General features: G+C 44.6%; 1 protein-coding gene across 11 annotated transcripts in view; it reads left to right on the top strand.

Annotated features, from left to right (window-relative positions):
- Window positions 1-20,674, top strand: part of HHAT (hedgehog acyltransferase) — a 357,788-nt gene that overhangs the window by 333,668 nt on the left and 3,446 nt on the right. For 8 of the 11 annotated variants that reach the window (XM_063613154.1, XM_063613148.1, XM_063613147.1 and 5 more), the window contains one exon: window positions 17,806-19,800. The exons of 1 other annotated variant lie outside the window; for it this stretch is intronic. In XM_063613154.1, the coding sequence (XP_063469224.1) occupies window positions 17,806-17,897 (92 nt within the window). In that variant the 3' untranslated portion in view covers window positions 17,898-19,800. Of the gene's footprint in view, window positions 1-2,214; window positions 2,321-7,556; window positions 7,621-17,805; window positions 19,801-20,674 lie in introns of those variants that run through there. 2 more of the 11 variants (XM_063613151.1, XM_063613152.1) reach the window with 2 other exon arrangements.

Genomic DNA, 20,674 nt, shown 5'->3' with positions numbered 1-20,674 from the left:
GAGTCCACAGTCATGCATGTGCTTTCTCTTACCCTCAGGCTGAGCACACATACCCCCCCATCCCCCCGCCCTTTGAGCCCCTTGTTTCCCATGTGGCCTGAGATGACAGCAGCAGTGACCATGGCTCCTCTCCAGGGCCAGGCAGCCGTGCTCATTCCCTGCTCCCCGGTGGCTCCATAGCCTTACACTCCTGCAGGGGAAGTGGGTCACACCAGGAAGAGCAGCTATAGCGTGAGACAGCCCAGTGCCTCTCTGCTCACTGCCAGCAGAGAGCCCTTGGTCGCCAGGGTTTCCACGTGGGTTTGATGGAGGAAGGGTAGAGATGTGGGGTCTTCTGTATTCCTTTTCTCTCCCCTGAACAGTGATATAAGAGTCCTTGCCCCATCCCCAGGCAGCTCTCATGCTTCTTTAGCAGAAAGGGCCCCCAGACTCCCTAACATCCCAGTGGGCCTCTCCCTGTGCTGCCTCTTCCTGGTGCCCAGGACCCCCTAAACACCCTGTGCTCCCAAGGCATGGCAAACTGCTTCCCCTCCAGGGGCTGGCTGCAGGGGGAGATGTGGACAGCGCCACCACTGTAGCATCTCTGAGCTTGGATGCCTCTACCTGTGTTCCCCACACCCCTCCTTGTACAGTACCTAGGAGATGAGATGCCTTTTCCAAATATCATTTGTAAATGTTGGAGCCACGTTTTTTTCCGAACTAATCTCAGAACTGTTCTGTGCTCCTGTCAAGTTCCTTTTCAAGAAGGCAGCTCAGGTGGTTAAAATGAGCACTAGTGAGACCAAATCTATGGCCTCAGGATCCTTCATGAGAAATGGCTCCACAGCCACCTACTGCATCACAGGCACAGCCCTGCCTGCTCTTAGGCAGGAGGAGCAGGAGAGACAGTGGGGATGCCTCTGGACAACCTAGTCCACTCCTGGATGAAGAGCAGCAGCTGCTGGAAGATTATGCACAGAAAAACTCTTGCTCCACGATACCTCCAGCTTTCAACCAGTCCCAATCTTCAGTGTGTTGATGAGCAAAATAGACTTTTGCAGACACAGTGGGAGCATGGAGGTGAGAACAAAGGCATCTTTGACAGGCAGGAACATTTCCTTCCCCTTCCAGAGCAGTGGCCGGCAATCCCAGCTCATCATCACTTCTGAGAGCTCTGGGAAGAGCTGCTGTGGCCATGGCTGCTGCCCCTGGGAACTTGGCTTTACCATTCTGTTCTTTGCTCAGAAATTCAAGTCAAGTAATTTAGAATTCTTTATCCAACAACTGCTCTAGGAAAAGAACATGTCAGAAGCATTTGCTGACATCAGCTTTGAGATGTTCACGTAGTTTAGGCATCGCTCTCTTTCCTTTCCCTTTCAGCTCTTTATGGCATTTTCATTTGGTGGTGGTAGGAGAGTGGGTGTGTGGAGTGCATTCCTGCCCTTCCCTCCCTTGGTAAGTCCAGGTGTTTAGGGCCAGTGCGAGCCAGGTGCCTCTTCTCCCAGGCACTTCCACAAGTGCAGAGGATGCCTAGACTGTGGGCACTTCCGTCAATTGACTTTATGTTGCACAGGCTTGGAAAGTGAGGGCCAAATGTACATAGAGGTTGTGGTCTTGATCAGAGGTTTTGCCACAACTATTATTTTTAATGGCCTGAAGCAGGGATCTGGCAGTCTTATGAATGGGTACTCCGAAGTCAACAACCCTGTGTTTCTTCAGTCTCGTCTTTATTTATTCATTGACCATTTTACCATGCATGCCCTGGTTCTAGGGATGTAGGAACAAAGAAGGCAAGTTCATAGGCTCTCGGACCGGGTTCTACCTCCCATCAAAGGAGGAATCTCCTCCCTTATGTTCCAGCCCACACGCTGTCCTGCCCCTGCCCAAGGAAGCTCAGTCTCTCTAGCTTTCGTTGGGTGCCCAACAGCCCAAGTGTCCCTTTTCCTCCCGGCATCTCCTCTTTCCTCCCAGCCCTGCCCCTGAGGGTGCTCAGACCTCTTGACATCACTCTTCTAAAGTAGACTTTTATATATTTGCAGCAACTGTCTTCTCTTCTGCAGAGTCTTATCGTTCCCAGGTAGATATAAGTTCATCCATCAACCGCTCCTTCCATATCATGTTCCCTCACTTCTGCCACTCCATATTTGTATAGTTGGATTAAAAAACAAAACGTGAGTTCAAGTCCTGGATATCCTTGTTAACCTTCTGTCTCGTTGATCTGTCTAATATTGACAGTGGGGGTGTTCTGCACCAAGCAGACCTAATAGACATCTACAGAACTCTCCACCCCAAATCAACAGAATATACATTCTTCTCAGCACCACACTGCAATTATTCCAAAACTGACCACATAGTTGGAAGTGAAGCACTCCTCAGCAAATGTAAAAGAAGAGAAATCACAACAACCTGTCTCTCAGACCACAGTGCAATCAAATTAGAACTCAGGATTAAGAAACTCACTCAAAACCACACAACTACATGGAAACTGAACAACCTGCTCCTGAATAACTACTGGGCAAATAACGAAATGAAGGCAGAAACAAAGATGTTCTTTGAAACCAGTGAGAACAAAGACACAATGTACCAGAATCTCTGGGACACATTCAAAGCAGCGTGTAGAGGGAAATTTATAGCACTAAATGCCCACAAGAGAAAGCAGGAAAGATCTAAAATCGACACCCTAACATCACAATTAAAAGAACTAGAGAAGCAAGAGCAAACAAATTCAAAAGCTAGCAGAAGGCAAGAAATAACTAAGATCAGAGCAGAACTGAAGGAGATAGAGACACAAAAAACCCTTCAAAACATTAATGAATCCAGGAGATGGTTTTTTGAAAAGATCAACAAAATTGATAGACCACTAGCAAGACTAATAAAGAAGAAAACAGAAGAATCAAATAGATGCAGTAACAAGTGATAAAGGGGATATCACCACTGATTCCACAGAAATACAAACTACCATCAGAGAATGCTATAAACACCTCTATGCAAATAAATGAGAAAATCTAGAAGAAATAAATTCTTGACACATACACTCTCCCAAGACTAAACCAGGAAGAAGTTGAATCTCTGAATAGACCAATAACCGGCTCTGAAATTGAGGCAATAATTAACAGCCTTCCCAACCAAAAAAAGTCCAGGACCAGACAGATTCACCAGAGGTACAAAGAGGAGCTGGTACCATTCCTTCTGAAATGATTCCAATCAATAGAAAAAGAGGGAATCCTCCCTAACTCATTTTATGAGGCCAGCATCATCCTGATATCAAAGCCTGGAAGAGACACAACACAAAAAAGAGAATTTTAGACCAATATCCCTGATGAACATTAATTTGAAAATCCCCAATAAAATACTGGCAAACCAAATCCAGCAGCACATCAAAAAGCTTCTCTACCACGATCAAGTTGGCTTCATCCCTGGGATGCAAGGCTGGTTCAACATATGCAAATCAATAAATGTAATCCATCTCATAAACAGAACCAAAGACAAAAACCACATGATTATCTCAATAGATGCAGAAAAGGACTTCAACAAAATTCAACAGCAGTTCATGCTAAAAACTCTCAATAAACTAGGTATTGATGGAACATATCTCAAAATAATAAGAGCTATCTATGACAAACCCACAGCCAATATCATACTGAATGGGCAAAAACTGGAAGCGTTTCCTTTGAAAACTGGCACAAGAAAGGAATGCCCTCTCTCACCACTCCTATTCAACATACTGTTGGAAGTTCTGGCCAGGGCAATCAGGAGAAAGAAATAAAGGGTATTCAATTAGGAAACGAGGAAGTCAAATTGTCCCTGTTTGCAGATGACATGATTGTATATTTAGAAAACCCCATCGTCTCAGCCCAAAATCTCCTTAAGCTGATAAGCAACTTCAGCAGTCTCAGGATACAAAATCAATGTGCAAAAATCACAAGCATTCTTATACATCAATAACAGACAAACAGAGAGACAAATCATGAGTGAACTCCCATTCACAATTGCTTCAAGAGAATAAAATACCTAGGAATCCAACTTACAAGGGATACGAAGGACCCTTTCAAGGAGAACTACAAACCACTGCTCAACGAAATAAAAAGGGACACAAACAAATGGAAGAACATTCCATGCTTATGGGTTAGAAGAATCAATATTGTGAAAATGGCCATACTGCCCAAGGTAATTTATAGATTCAGTGCCATCCCCATCAAGCTACCAATGACTTTCTTCACAGAATTGGAAAAAACTACTTTAAAGTTCATATGGAACCAAAAAAGAGTCCTCATTGCCAAGTCAATCCTAAGCCAAAAGAACAAAGCTGGAGGCATCACGCTACCTGACTTCAAACTATAAGACAAGACTACAGTAGCCAAAACAGCATGGTACTGGTACCAAAACAGAGAGAGAGACCAATGGAACAGAACAGAGCCCTCAGCAATAACACCACACATCTATAACCATCTGATGTTTGACAAACCTGACAAAAACAAGAAATGGGGAAAGGATTCCCTATTTAATAAATGGTGCTGGGAAAACTGGCTAGCCATATGTAGAAAGCTGAAACTGGATCCCTTCCTTACACCTTATACAAACATTAATTCAAGATGGATTAAAGACTTAAATGTTAGACCCAAAACCATAAAAACCCTAGAAGAAAACCTAGGCAATACCATTCAGGATATAGGCATGGGCAAGGACTTCATGTCTAAAACACCAAAAGCAATGGCAACAAAAGCCAAAATAGGCAAATGGGATCTAATCAAACTAAAGAGTTTCTGCACAGCAAAAGAAACTACCATCGGAGTGCGCAGGCAACCTACAGAATGGAAGAAAATTTTTGCAATCTACCCATCTGACAAAGGGCTAATATCCAGAATCTACAAAGAACTCAAACAAATTTATAAGAAAGAAAAAAAGAACCCCATCAAAAAGTGGGCAAAGGATAGGAACAGACACTTCTCAAAAGAAGACATTTATGCAGCCAACAGACACATGAAAAAATGCTCATCATCACTGGCCATCAGAGAAATGCAAATCAAAACCACAATGAGATACCATCTCACACCAGTTAGAATGACCATCACTGAAAAGTCAGGAAACAACAGGTGCTGGAGAGGATGTGGAGAAACAGGAACACTTTTACACTGTTGGTGGGACTGTAAACTAGTTCAACCATTGTGGAAGACAGTGTGGTGATTCCTCAAGGATCTCGAACTAGAAATACCATTTGACCCAGCCATCCCATTACTGGGTATATACCCAGAGGACTATAAATCATGCTGCTATAAAGACACATGCACACGTATGTTTACTGTGGCACTATTCACAATAGCAAAAACTTGGAACCAATCCAAATGTCCATCAGTGATAGACTGGATTAAGAAAACATGGCACATGTATACCATGGAATACTATGCAGCCATAAAAAGGATGAGTTCATGTCCTTTGTAGGGACATGGATGCAGCTGGAAACCATCATTCTGAGCAAACTATCACAGTAAACACCACATGTTCTCACACACAGGGGCCTGTTGGTGGGTGGGGGTGGCAGGGGGAGGGTAGCATTAGGAGAAATACCTAATTTAAATGATGAGTTAATGGGTGCAGCAAACCAACATGGCAGATGTATACATATGTAACAAAACCTGCATGTTGTGCACAGGTACCGTAGAACTTAAAGTATAATTTTAAAAAAGAATTAAAAAAATTAATAAAATCTGCTAAGTTTAGCTGTTTTTATCTTATTCAATTTTAACTTACTAGTGTTAGCTCATCCTCCAGCCTACCTAGTTTTTGGAAATCCTGTCTCTGTTATCTGTGTCGTCACTGAGCCTTTTGTCATCTGCACAATTGGATCCCAGAGCTGTGGAGCTGAACATAAGGTGTAGGGGAGGAGCGTGGTGGCCCCAGAGTTTGCCCTCAGCCTTCGGTGGCACCTTCACATAAGGCCTCAAATGAAGACGCAGACTGTGCCTATGGCAAGAATCCAGGCTGCCTGTCTGAATGCTAAGCACACAGTAGGTGCTTCATAAATATGGATGTGGCTGAGCGGTTGTCAGGGGTGTCTGACAAGAAGGCTGATTCGTGGTGTGCCATCCCTGTTTCAGGAAAGTGGCTTCCATAAGCTCATTTGCTAGGCAGCATCCACTGTGTTTTATAGTGTGGTCATGAATTAATAATGCACAACACTCCTAATTAGGCTGGAATAAAAACACAGGTTAAAGAAGAGAATCAGCTGGGGAAGTGTGTTCTGACTGTGCAGCCTCTGGCTCCAGGGGCCTGATTTGGGGGTATAGGAACCACTGCAGTGGACAGTTTTCTGGAAAGCAGGTCCCCTACCCAGTTGTCCCTGGAGAGAGAAAAGTTTTGTTTTTTCAGCACCCTTTCTGCTTGTGCTGTCAGAATAAGAAAAAGTGGCTCTGGCTGGTTCTCCCCACTCCCTGCATTTCAGGTGGAATGATTTTACTTCATGGAAGTGAGTGCTTTAGTAAGTGCCTGCCTGCAGGGCTTGCATCGGGAGTCAGGGAAGTATGAAAAATGTAGTAGAAGTTGGCCTCATCAGGATGTGAAATTGACTGTGAACAGCGTGCTTTATTAAAGACAACTGTTTGTGCTGGTTAAAATGTGCACTCAGCTCCCAGCAAGGATCTCTTGCTCAGAATGGAGGAAGCTCGCTGAGGGTGGTCCCAGCTGCCCCTTCCTCTGTCTCTCCTTGCCAAATCCTCCTTGCAGGCTCAGCCCTTAGCAGGGGCCATATAACTGTGGCTTTAACAGTTTTAATAAAGGGTCATGCAGGCACTGAGAACATGCTCTTCAATGCTCACAGTCTAAATTAGGCACTAACCAAGACAAAGGATATAAGCATGCTCATCTATGCTTTCTCTGTCTCCCACTACTTGTTGTTACAAGAAAGGGCGGCCGCAGGAGATGGGGTGACCAAGTGAGTGGGTGCTAGCTGAGGTCTGAAAACACCATCCTGAAGCTTCTCCCTCCCTGTTACCTTGAGCACCTGGAGTAGGGGGATGAAATGAGATTTGGAGGCCAAGGATTTAAAGGAAAAGAATCCGGCCAGCAGGATTCACCATGTGACCTGAAGCAAGCTGCCGCTGTCTGAGCTTCAATGGCCAAGTGTACTGTGGAGTCACACAGCCCTGAGTTCTAATGTCCAATGAGCGTTTAGACCTTGGGAAAGCTACTTCTCTGAGCCTTAGTTTCCGTATCTACTAAATGGGGCTGGTGACACCTGTCTGATAAGGTGGTTGTGAGAATGAGGGATGTACACAGCCAAGCCACATGTAATGCTCAGTAAATATCTGTCTCCTCTGCTCCATGCGTGAGCACGCAGTTTAGTAGAATGCCCTTCCCCCTGCAGATTCCCCTACAGCAGTAGTTCCCAAAGTGTGGTTCTCAGACCAGCAGCATCCACATCACCTGGGAACTTGCTAGAAATGCAGATTCTCAGGCCTACCCCAGATCTACTGGATCAGAAACTGGGGGGTGGGGCCCTGAAGTCTGTGTTTCAGCCTGTCCTCCAGGTGGTTCTGATGCAGACTTGCTGTTCTGGGATTTTCCGCTTCAATTTCAAACAGAAGACCACCATCTAGTCCTTTTTCCTGAGAGGATGTGAAAGTGACAGCTGACCATTTTTTGAAAAAACTGTGAGGCCTGAACACCGGGGTTTGAGTTCCAGGTATGTAAACTCTGTGAGGGTAAGGAATTATTATTAGAATCTTAAGGTAGCAAAAGCCTGTTCTTCAAAGCTTCTGTCCATCGCCCCGTGTGTGTGGAGTTAGATCCAGTGGTTTATAGGCTCAGAAGCCTGGGGCAGCTTTGCTGTTGCTGTGTATCTTTTGATAAGATAACCAGCCCTCTGACGGGAGAAGGCTCCTGCCTCATAGGCTTATTAAGATTAAAACTCTAAATTTAGCTCTGGAGGAAGGTCTGCAGGCTTAGGGCCATTTGATGAATGACTCCACGGTATCTACAGACTGCAACTGCTAGAGTAAATAAGATGTAAATACAGCTGCCAAGCCACCTTATCATTTCCCCCTATCAGATCTGAACATGGTTAAACTAAGTGCTGTCAGAGCCAGCTCATTGAATGAAGGCAGCAGTGCATAAAGTCATTCTGAATAATTAATGAAATGATGGTTGTGAAGCTGATGGGATGGTGCAGAGAGTGCCAGGGCAGGACCAGCGTGTTTCCAGATCTGGTGTCAGCACCCGAGGACTAGGGTCTGGTGCATGAGGCAGTTCTTTAAGGAAAGAAGCACTCATCCTCCAGTGGCCTCAAAATAGAAAATGCCACCAAAGCAGAGATATGTACATACAGTTGGGGGCTGATATTCAGGATATTTAACAAATGGCCGGGCACAGGCATGGACAAGTGGATCCAAAGAGATGGTGGCCAAGTGCAGAAGCAGGCCCTTTGGGCCCCTGCAGAACCACATGTGACTCCTCTTTTTGTAGCAGAAGACAAGTCATGAGGGAGAGGCCAGGACCGTGGCTTTTCCTCACTCTAGGGTAGCGTATTGTTCTTTTAATGTCAAGTATAGTCTCTCTGATGCACACCAGCTGAGTGTCATCCTTGAGGGCACATGCTGAGGCTATGCTCAGGGTCAGTGAGAGAGGCCTCCAAATTCATCAGCCACCAAGTCTTATAAATCCCTCTTTGGCAGCATCTCCCAGAGTCACCTCTTTCCCTTCATTCTACTTCCCCATTGGATATATCCTTCTCTGAGCCAGCCCATTAGCAAACCCTCTGGAGGTTGAAATTCATCAGTCTCACATTGGTCTTAACCAGGTTGGCTGTAATGGACTGTTACATGTGCACAGTGCACCCCACGGACATGGATGGATATGTTGGTGACATTTAAGAATCGTATTAGGTTGGTGCAAAAGTAATTGCAGTTTTACCATTGAAAGTAATGACAGAAACTACGATTACTTTTGCTCCAACCGAATATACCCTTCACATTTGCAGACTTACGTTTGACTAAGAAGAGTTTGTCTTGGGAGGTGAATCTTGTTTTCTTTACAACCTGGTAGTTCTTAGGAGTAATGGGAATCTCCTCTCTTTCCTTTCTTAGAATGGTTTTGAGTCACTGGGGGACATTGCTCTATGGGGCCAGAAAGTAAGAATATATCATTTTAGCTGTAAGTAATAGCGCTGTTCAACCCTCAGAACTGGGAGCCAGAAAGGTGATGACTGCACAGTGGATGAGCCAGAGGGACAGCAGGCAGTGAGGTGCTGGAGCCTCTAGCTAGAAAACTTGCCTTGGTGGAAGAAGGGAGAAAGTTAAGGTGGTATTAATGCTAGATAAATAGTGGATAATGGTAGATTTAAAAAAACTAAGGGACAGACATCTTTCAGACTGTTTTCCACATAGGACTCAACCTGACACCCTGGGCTTGGGATGTGGGCTCTGGGTCTTTGTGAGGCGATGTGGCTTCAAGCAAGAATATCACTGTTGGATTGAAATCAAAACCAAAGTTTGAGAATCTGCTAGCTGGGTGCTCTACAACAAGTTATTTACCTGAGCCTCAGTTTCTCCCTCTTAAAATGAGAATAGTAATTTCTACCTCAGAGTGTTATAAGAATTAACTAAGATTGTTTATTCTTTGTAAATGGTATAATAGATTGCATATTCTCTGTAGACCATTTGCACGTAGATGGAGACTATGGTGCTGGGTGGCTAGGAAGAAAGCCTCCCTGAAGTTTGTTCATGTGCTGGCCATCAGCCATTTTCTTCTAAAAATGGGTACCAGTAGGATGTGGTCTTTGAAAAAGCCCTGTTAGAGACAAGATGGCGGTCACAGGCTCAGGAATGCTGCCCAGCCTGACAGCCAAGTGAGCCTCTGGTAGAGTAATTGATAGCTCAGATAAAATTCAGCAACTCAATTAACTCGCCTCCCATTAGGATGGATTGATTTCTTCCTTGGGATAGGAATTTGTGCTGGTTCAGCAACAACAGCCTTCCCACTGCTGAATGCATCTGCGTGGTTAAGAAAGCTTTTCCAGTCCTGCTCCCCAGAGGCCTCAGCAGAAGAAGGTGTGATTAGGGGAGCCCAGTGTTCAGTCCTACACATGACACGTCCCCCTCCCCCTAGGAAGATGAAGGACTAAAGGTCCATCATTATTTTATTTTTATTTTTATTACTCTTTTTTTTTAGACAGAGGCTCACTCTGTTGCCCAGGCTAGAGGTGCAGTGGCACAATTTTGGCTCGCTGCAACCTTTGCCTCCTGGGTTCAAGTGATTCTCGTCCCTCAGCCTCCCGAGTAGCTGTGATCACGGGTGCATGCCACCATGCCCTGCTAATTTTTGTATTTTTAGTAGAGACCAAGTTTTGCCATGTTGGCCAAGCTGGTCTTGAACTCCTGGCCTCAAGTGATTTGACCGCCTCAGCCTCCCAAAGTGCTGGGATTATAGGCATGAGCCACTGTGCCTGGCCTACCATCATTTTAAAAATGAATTCTGGGCCAGGCATGGTGGCTCACACCTGTAATCCCACCACTTTGGGAGGCCAAGGCAGGCAGATCACCTGGGGTCAGGAGTTTGAGACCAGCCTGACCAACAAGGAGAAACTCTGTCTCTACTAAAAATACACAATTAGCTGGGCATGGTGGTGCATGCCTGTAAATGCAGCTACTCAGGAGGCTGAGGCAGGAGAATCACTTGAACCTGGGAGGCAGAGGTTGCGGTGAGCCGAGATCGTGCCATTGCACTCCAGCCTGGGCAACAAGAATGAAACTCCGTCAATCAATCAATCAATCAATACGTTTTCCCACATATTTTGTCTGAACACCCTGAGGCATAAAAAGCCCAAGACATTGCAATGCTTAATCTATGATTAATGCTGCAAGTCTATGATTTGCTAACATCCCAATGTTATCTTTAAAATTTTCAAATGTCAACTTCATTGAGACATAGTAAATGCATCATTCAAGGTATACAATTGGCTGAATTTTGCCAGTTTTGTACACCCTTGAAATCATTCTCACAATCAAGATATAAAACATCATCATCCCAAAAGATTCCTAGGGCCCCTGTACAACCTGTCCCCGCCCAGCCCCAGGCAACCCCCGATATGCTTTTTGTAACTATAAGTGTACATTTTATATAAATTATATAGACTGTATTATTTTGCCAAGGGCTTCTTCACTCAGCATAGTTTTGTTGTGGTGGTGGTAAATTACACAAAACATAAAATTTACCGTTTTAACCATTTTTAGGTGGCATTAAGTACATTCATACTGTTATGCAGTCATCACCATCCGTCTCGAGTTTTTTTCATCTTCCAAAACTGAAACTTTATACCCCTTAAACACTACCTTCTCATTTCCCCTCTCCCTTGAGCCCCTGGCAACCATCATTCTACTTTGTGTCTCTGTGAATTTGATTACTCTACATATTTTGTAGAAATTGAACCATATAGTATTCTTTTGTGTCCGGCTTATTTTACTTAATATGATGTCTTTAGGGTTCTTCCATGTTGTAGCATGTGTCAGAATTCCTTCCTTTTAAAGGCTAAATAATCTCTTGTATTTTTACACCATATTCTGCTTATCTGTTCATTTGTTGATGGATACTTGGGTTGCTCCCACCTTTTGGCCGTTGTGAATTATTCTGTGAACATGGCATACAAATACCTCTTCTAGTTCCTGCTTCATTTCCTTTGGATATTGGTATGGTTTGGCTGTGTCCCCACCCAAATCTCATTTTGAATTATAGCTCCTCAATCCCCATGGTCATGGAAGGGACCCGGTGGGAGGTAGTTGAATCATGGGGGTGGGTTTTCCTGTGCTGTTCTCAGGATAGTGAGTAAATCTCATGAGAACTGATGGTTTTATAAAGGGCAGTTCCCCTGCACATGCTTTCTTGCCTGCCACCATGTAAGATATGCCTTTGCTCTTTGCTCCTCCTTCGCCTTCTACCATGATTATGAGGCCTCCCCACCCATGTGGAACTGTGAGTCCATTAAACCGCTTTTTCTTTATAAATTACCCAGTCTTGCATATGTCTTTATTAGCAGTGTGAGAATGGACTAATACAGATATGTATGTGGTAATTCCAGGTTTAATTTTTGGAGGTGCCTCCATACTGTTTTCCCCAGTGGCCGTACCATTTCATATTACCTTTTATTTTTATTTTTATTTTTTATTTTTCTGAGATGGAGTCTCACACTGTCACCCGGGCTGGAGTGCAGTGGTGCAATCTCGGCTCACTGCAACCTCCTTCTCCCAGGTTCAAGCGATTCTCCTGTCTCAGCGTCCCCAGTAGCTGGGATTACAGGCGCCTACCACCACACCCCGCTAATTTTTTGTATTTTTAGTAGAGAAGGGGTTTCACTATGTTGACCAGGCTGGTTTCAAATGCTTGACCTCATGATCCACCCGCCTCAGCTTCCCAAAGTACTGGGATTACAGGTGTGAGCCACCGCGCCCGGCCACACGTTACCTTTTAAACAAGGTTTTTTACTGGACCTCTTATTCTGATTATCCTTTCTCTTTTCAGAAAACATACCCTTTGACTTCACATGGCCCTGTGTGATGATGCTCTTTTCTGTCAGTATCAAACCTCGGGCTTTCCATTCCTTTCAGACTGATGTAATTGCTCAGAGAATTGGTCAGCCATAATAACGCCAAGTAAAGTTATCACTTAGTTAATTAACCAAGTTATTACTTGGTTATTACAAGTTACTGCTGGCCTTCTCTTCGCTTCAGCCATTTCCCTCTGTGTCCTACCTGTTTCTCATTAGCTGTAGTTATTATACAGCTCACTGATATCCTATTAACAATGTCATTATACAACCACCTACATCCTATTAAGTCCACCTATTATGCCACCTACGTTGGTCCTCTTAATTGAATCTATTGTGCCATACATCCTAGTTATCTGCATTTAGCTATGTCTGTCAAATAATCTGTCCTATTAACTATATTATCCAATCTCTTGCAACTGTTGTCTGACTTTCTAGAAACCTGTTCATATATCTTTGATGCTGCCTAGCTGTGATCTTTTTAAAAACTGATCACCTGTTTAGATCTTGTTAGATCCAGATATCAAAAGCCCAGCAGGAAATTACACATTGATTCTGGGGACCCAGCCTTGAATGTGCAGAGTGTGTAGGGGGCTTCAGCCCTAAAGTATACTCTTAAGAAGGATCTTTTCCTTTGACCAATAGCATACTGCCCGCCAGGCAGTATGAGCCACATTGATGGGGAGAGAGACAGAGACAGAGAATGTGAGAGTGTGTATGTTGGGAGGATGCCTTGTGGGAAGAATGGGGTTGGCATGAAAGGAATGGGGGTTGGGAGTCTCACTCCTGATGGAGAAGGGAGAGCCTGGAAGGAGAATACCCAGTGGGGAGGGGTGCATGGGTGGGGGACAGTGGACTGCAGGGGGAGGAAGTCAGAGTTTGTCAGGGCAAAACCCTTTTTGACACCAACATTTTTTGTTAGTGACCAACAAGCCTGCATGACTGTGCACCATAGCAGCCCTCGGAATGTTGGCAGAGTGACAGCTTCTCCCATTTGCTTTCCAGCCTTACCATTCCACTGTTATTTGAGCTGCTGATGAAGATGAGGCTCTGCCCCAAGCCTGCCCCTGCCCCAAGCCTGCCCCTGCCCCCTTGGGCCACATCAGTGCTTGCTTAGCAGGCCCACAGTCAGAGACCTTGTGCCTACAGGCCACCAACAAGAGAGAGAGGTCAATGCCTAGGAAAGGGCCAGGCACATAGCAAGTGCTTGTGAAGTAGCTGGCTGAGTAGTGCTGAAGGGTGACATGTAGAATCTGTCTCTCCCTGAGGAGGTGTGGTGTTGACCTGTCCCCTTGCCTGTGTGTCTGAGCCACAGTGATGGGAGTTCTGAAGGCCTCCAGGGAGGATGGATCCATCTGGAAGCTCAGGGACAGTACCTAACTGCATTGGGATAGATGGTATTCCTCCCGGAATTCATGTGGACCTGGTACCTCAGCATGTGACTTCATTTGGAATCACCATTCATGATGATTCTGTCATCACAAATCTTACTCCTGAGGTCAGGAAAGGATAAGGAGCCCTTGACAGCTGTCTGGTACATGCCAGGTCTACTGTCTGTAGGAACGTGTGTGCTTTAAAAAGTCCAGTGAGCTGTGGGTATGTAACAGAATTATCAAGTGGCCCTATATTAATCTTTTGTATTTCTAAAACACTTTTTAAAAGCACTACCAAATCTGTGATCTTATTTTATTTGCAAGCCTTTAAAAAATTATTCTTGGCCGGGCGCGGCGGCTCACGCTTGTAATCCCAGCACTTTGGGAGGCCGAGGCGGGCGGATCACGAGGTCAGGAGATCAAGACCACGGTGAAACCCTGTCTCTACTAAAAATGCAAAAAATTAGCCGGGCGTGGTGGCGGGCACCTGTAGTCCCAGCTACTCGGAGAGGCTGAGGCAGGAGAATGGCGTGAACCCAGGAGGCGGAGCTTGCAGTGAGCCGAGATCGCGCCAGTGCACTCCAGCCTGGGCGACAGAGCGAGACTCCGTCTCAAAAAAAAAAAAAAAAAAAAAAAATTATTCTGAGCTCTCATTGTGTAGATGGGGAAACTGAGGCCCTAATAGGGTCTCATAGTACAGTCAGGATTGTAAGTCTCCTAAATGCTATCTAGCCACCTCTCTGGATGATGATATACAGTAAGAATGGGGAGAATTTTCAGAACCTAGCTATGGCCCATGCTAAACATATCTATGCCTCACCTCTGGGCAGTCTTGGGGACTGTCTTCCTTACAGCCCTGTGTGTAAGGCGGAAGCTTTCACAGGGTGTCACTTGATAGCCACGGGTGCCAAGCAGAGCTGTGCAATGCCCCAGGCCTAGCATTGTGTAAATGAAACATTCCCATTGGCCTATCTTCACAGCTGGCCTCTGGGCTCCATGTTTACCAAACACTGCTGATGCCTCACTCCAAACACAGCTGGAGTCCAGGAGTGCTTTCTGTGTCCAAAGCCCACTCCCCTCATCCTGCTCCCTGAACCCACTGAGGAGCAGGTGTTGGCCGGTCCCCTGGCATCTGTGCCTGAGCCACAGTAATGAGAGCTCTGAGGGCTTCCAGCAGGATGGGTCCATCTGGAAGTTCTGGGCAAGTACCTGGCTGTATTGAGCTAGTGTTCCCCTGCAAATTCATGTGTACCTGGCACCTCAGAATGTGACTTCATTTGGGAATAGGTTCTTTATGGGTATAATTTGTCAGGCATTTTGAGAGGAAATCCTCCTGGGTTTGGAGTAGCCTTTAAATCCAATGATTGGTGCCCTTATAAGAAGAGGAGAGGACAGAGGGAAGAAGGCTCTGTGAAAATGGAGGCAGTGATGCTGCCATAAGCCAAGGGATCCTAGGAGCCAGCAGAAGCTGGAAGAGGTAAGGAAGAGTTCCTGCCAACACCTCGATTTCACACTTCTGGCCTCCAGAACTAAGAATACATGTCTGTTGTTTTAATCCACTAAGTTTGGTAAGTTGTTATGGCAGCCACGAGACACATATGGCTGCCTAGCAGGAGGTGGAGCTGTGGGGCTGGTCCTGGAGCCAGGCTGCCAGGGGTCCTCTGCTGCCCTTGCCTCTCTTGCCTGCAGGGCCTGGGAGAACACTGTGGAAAGCCAGGCTAAGGTGCAAGGAAGGCCAGGGCTTGACTTCCCTGTCGTCACTCTAATCTTGGTGGAGAAAGACTTCTGTGCCCTCTCACCATTATTGTTATTACCTTTTTTTTAGTTCCCATGCTATGCCAGGTACCGTTCAAGTCTTTACATCATTTCCCTCCATCCTTGTAAGGACACTATTCAGTAAGTTGCTGTATCCCTAGTTTTTCATTTGAGATTCATTAACAGCTGGCAAGTGGCAGAGCCAGAATTTGAACTCATCCCACTTAAGAGCCTGCACGTATACCACTATGCTACAGTGACTTCCCTATGCCATATTAATAATCATGACAGCTAATAGTTGACATAGCAAGAAGACAACCTGTAATCACCCCCAGGGGCTTCCGGCAGCTTCCTTCCTATTCCTACCACTGTCTGCCTGCCTCCTCCCTATGCAGCAGCCACGTCACATGATCCCCGTTCCTTGGATGGCCTGTAAGGTTACACATCAGGTGGTCTTCCTCTAGTAGCTGGTCCCTGTCCCTTTCCATCTGACAAACTCTTGCTCAGCCCACGTGGCCCAGTTTAAATGTGCTCTGTGCATTCCATCATCTAGTGCTTACCACATGGATCATAAATCCCGCTGGTGTATGTGCGTGTCTTTCCCAAGTTGGAGTGGGAGTGCCTTTGACATGGGACTGGGTCTTTCCATTTCGGCATCTTGTATCTTCCCCAGCATCTCTGGCTCTCCAAAACCCCCAATAAATGTTTGAGTAAGTGAAACATGCAGAAGACATGAAGATTGTTAAGTAACAAATACTCAGCAGAAAGGGCTGTTAATTTTAAAAAAAGAAGAAAAAGAAAAGAACATCAGATATTCTAAGACAAGTATTTGTAGAGGGAATCACTAAAAGCTTTCAGTTTTGAAAGCAAATATTTAATTTAGGCTCCCCCTTCTGTGTGCTTACAAATGGCACTAAATTCAGTATAATGCTCAATCTACATTTTGAGATTTACTATGGGACTCATGGACTTTATGAAAAAAGTGTAGTTCATTGTAAATGCCTACATTTCACAGTCATTCTTTTCTTTTAACACACACAATTGGATTGACAAAGGTAATGACTTCCTAGCTAGTCATATTCAAAAGAAATGTCAAAAATTTAAACTTATAAAGCTCTCCGTGAAATGTTGTGATGCCCCATTCAAATGACGCTCCTGATCTTGCCCGGCACCCTTTCCCTTTTGGCTGCTGGCACCTTCCTGTCTCATTGCCAAGGACAAGCCATGTCTGCGTGTCTCTATCCCACCCCCCACCACTTAGAATTCTTGAAACCTCTGGGAAGGCTGACCACGAAGGACAGAGGACCCTATATTTGGGCTTCTGGAACCTAAATGCCCCAGGGCTCAGAGCTCCTATTAGTGCTATTTCACACTTACTGCAAGTTAAGAAAAAAAAAAACACAACGGTGATGATGATGGTGATTTTTGTGTCTCGTCCATGAATCACACAATATTATTCTAGGGGGAAACGTACCCTGATTTCAAACAACTCATCTAAAAAGTATAGATTTTGGAACATGACCTACGTGTTTACAGTGCCACATGAGACTATAATTTTTCTCACTCAGACTCATGGACTTTTTTCCTTTTTCAATTACTAACTGCTTTAGTCCTTTAAACATGGATTCTTTTTTTAACACCAATACTAGGTCTAACTCTGTGGCCCAAGCTGGACTGCAGTGGTGCATTCATAGCTCACTGTAACCTCTAAACTCCTGATCTCAAGTGATCCTTCCTCCTTGGCCTCTCAAGTAGCTAGGACTACAGAAACACGCCACCACAACTGGATGGCTGGCCTATTTATTTATTTATGGTAGAGATGAGGTTTCATTATGTTTCCCAGCTTGTCTCCAACTCTTGGACTCAAGTGATCCTCCCACCTCAGCCTTCCAAAATGCCGGGATTACAGGTGCCTGGCCCTAAACATGGATTCTTTAAAAGCTTGCCCTATTTCTAAACGTGGTTTGTGTTTGCAGTAGTGCACTCATTTTATGCTGACTCTGATGGGAATGTAGGACTCAATTACTGAAGTTGTTGTTACAGCATGCTTTCCAGGAGGCCTTTGTCGTTTCTCAGGTTGCCTTCTCCAAAGGGGGACAGTTTGCCCATGTGGGACGTCCTGCCCCAAGCATTTCTAACTGCTCTTCCATCTCTGTCCTCCCTCTGCAGGCTGGCCATGGGTGACCCTCTCTGTCCTGGGATTCTTGTACTGCTACTCCCACGTGGGCATTGCCTGGGCCCAGACCTACGCCATGGACTAATGCTGTTGGGCCCAGGCCAGTCCTTGCTGCTGGCCTCCAAGGCAAATAGTGTTTCACCCTGACCTCTCACTCCAGGACAGCCTCTAAGGGATTTGATCTGCTCATCTTCAGTTGAATGTCTTCACTCCAGGACTGGATGCTGGATCTCATAGAAAATTCACAGCCAGACAATCTTCTAATCTGGAGTCTTTGAGATCTTCTACCCCAACCCATCATTTTCCTATTGAGGAAGCTGGAGTCCAGGGCAGTCGTGTGTCTTGCCCAGCTACACAGGGTGACATTTTGGTCTAGAACCTAGTCTCATGAGCCCTTTGCATTCTTTCCTCTTAAGCAAGAATAGAATGTAGTGGACATTTACTGATTGAGACACAGAAATCCTGATTAGTGATAGGCCTTTCTTCTGGGCAGTATTTCTAAAATATTTGAGTGACATTGATGTTTAAGTGACCTCCTTCATCACATCCTGCAGTGTCTCTAGAAGCAGCACTAGGGTTTGAGCTTCACGCTTCAGCCCCTCTGTAGGAAGGAGACCAAGCCACAGCTGTCTTTTGAATTACCTAGTCCAAGAAGATGTAGCAGCCCTGTAGCATTCTAAGGCATCTATACCCAAGGAGTCCTGTGATTTGAGCTTCAGCAGAGTGATCTACGTTAGGTTGCTTGTTTCTGAGATTTGCAGAGAAGTATAACATGGTTGTTCCTCTACCTTACAGTTAATCGTTTCTTAATAAAGAAGCAGAATTTAGAAACCACAGGATAGTGTATCCACAGATGGGTGTTATCAAGGCTAGTCATGAGGATGGTGTCCTGGAGTCTTGTCCACCCTCTCCATACAAGTCTCAAAAGTCATCTTCCTGCTCAGTGATTCACGTTTAGTGGTTGATATTGTTATGGTTTGATTCAAACGGAGCCTTTTCCGTCATGTAGATAATCTACATGTTTGTAGAATTATTTTGAATATGTTTGAGGAAAATGTTTAAAATCTAAATATACTCACATAACTTGATTATTCACTCCTCTGAAAAGGCTACCAAAGTTCCCAAGTGGTAGATAATTCAGAAGACTTCTGTTTGAATTTGGATTTTTTTTTTTTTTTTGGAGTGGGGAGGGGTAAAGGAGACTTAAAATTTGAATCCATAATATATCTAATTACAGGAGAATTTACAACATCTCGAGTACGTAAATTAAGTTGTCATTGAGTGAAAGGTTCACTTGGACCTAGCGCTGCCTCCTGCTTATTACATAGCATGGCCCTTATGTCTTGAGTTGAGGTTATCAACTCAATGAGGCTTAAGCTCCTAGAGTACGGGACCATTTTGTTGATTGTCTTTCTTCATAGCTTCTCTGCTTGGCAAAGAGATAGGAGGGGGCCAGATACTGACTACCTGGGGTAGGCACATTATGTGTTAAAGCAAAAGACAGAGACCAGAGAGGGGCAGGTAGACCTGCACAGCAGCAGCCTCAGCAGCTGTCTTGGTAAAGGAGAGAGACAGACACGGGGCCGATAGTTCCAGGGTGCTCAGAAGTTTTAGGAGGGAATGAGCCTCAGGGAGGAGTGAGCACCTAAATGAACGCAGTAAACCTTCACGGACTAACAGTGATTCAGGATTTGTGGCCAGCCAGAGGGAGTTTGACTGAAGTTTACTTGGAAAGAAAGGGCTTGCTAAGAAAAAAAGGAGTAAAAATGATGATATGGAAGTGTCTAATATATGTGTACATATAAGTAATACAAAAGTTTTGAGCTCTTCCAAATATACCATTTATATAAAAACAAATAGGTTTATTCATTCATTAAACTATTTTGGAAGAGTCAGTGGATATATTTGAAAGTGGTAATCCTGAATCTCTTTTAAACTATTATATGATTCATAATGGTTCTCAGGAATTAATAAATGATTACTGTGTTTAGCTCTGTATTTGATGCTGATTAATTAATATGTGGATTATCTAGGACCATTGTTTTGCTTAACCTCTTCCTACTCCCCAGTTGTAATATGAAAATGATAATGCTTCTCTCCTCATGCATATTCACTAAAATCTTGTAGTTACTCTGAATGATGGTGCCTGGGCACACAGAAGAGTCCAGCCAAAGACACTGGACATGTCATCAGCCCTGGACAACTTCAGGCGCAGTGTTGGGAAAAGACTAGACAAGGTCCCAAGGTCAATTCCAGCCCCTGGATCCTCTGATCCCAGCCTTGCTCTGTGGGCAAGCCCAAGAGCTCCAAGCACAATTGCCAGAATGCTACCCAAGGAGGGAAGCAAGATACCTGAAGGACACCCAAACCTCAGTCATTCTAATTCTTGGGACCACACAAGAAGACTGAAAGGTCATTATTTTTTCAAATTAATTCGAAGTGTCAGCAGAAAACATTTTGTTTCATTAAAGACAGCAGGCCTCAAGGAAAAATAAATCAATGAACAAATAATTGTATTATAATCTATGTACTGGGAGAATAGCAATCTAGGTGGGGGAGGGGGCGGCTTCCTCTTACAGAAATTGAGACTGCTCACCTGCTTATTTAAAATAATAATATAACCATTGACTAAACATAGTAAGTTAGCCATAATATAATGAGTTTGGTTTTTAGCAGATGTATCAGAATATATCCATACAATAGGATTCCCTTCAGTGTGGACAACATGAGAAGCCAAATTATGATACTACTGGCCTCAGCGCATTTTGAGAAAGCCTCTCTGAGGCCTTTCTCAGGGAAATGGTTTTATTTTAAAACAAAAAACCCTCTTTTTAAAATCATTGAACTCCATTTGGCACCCAA

This window comes from Symphalangus syndactylus, chromosome 19 (assembly GCF_028878055.3).
Source record: "Symphalangus syndactylus isolate Jambi chromosome 19, NHGRI_mSymSyn1-v2.1_pri, whole genome shotgun sequence".
In the NCBI taxonomy this organism is placed as follows: domain Eukaryota; kingdom Metazoa; phylum Chordata; class Mammalia; order Primates; family Hylobatidae; genus Symphalangus; species Symphalangus syndactylus.
Note: the sequence above shows the minus strand (reverse complement) of the source record. Positions and strands in the feature narration are given on the sequence as shown.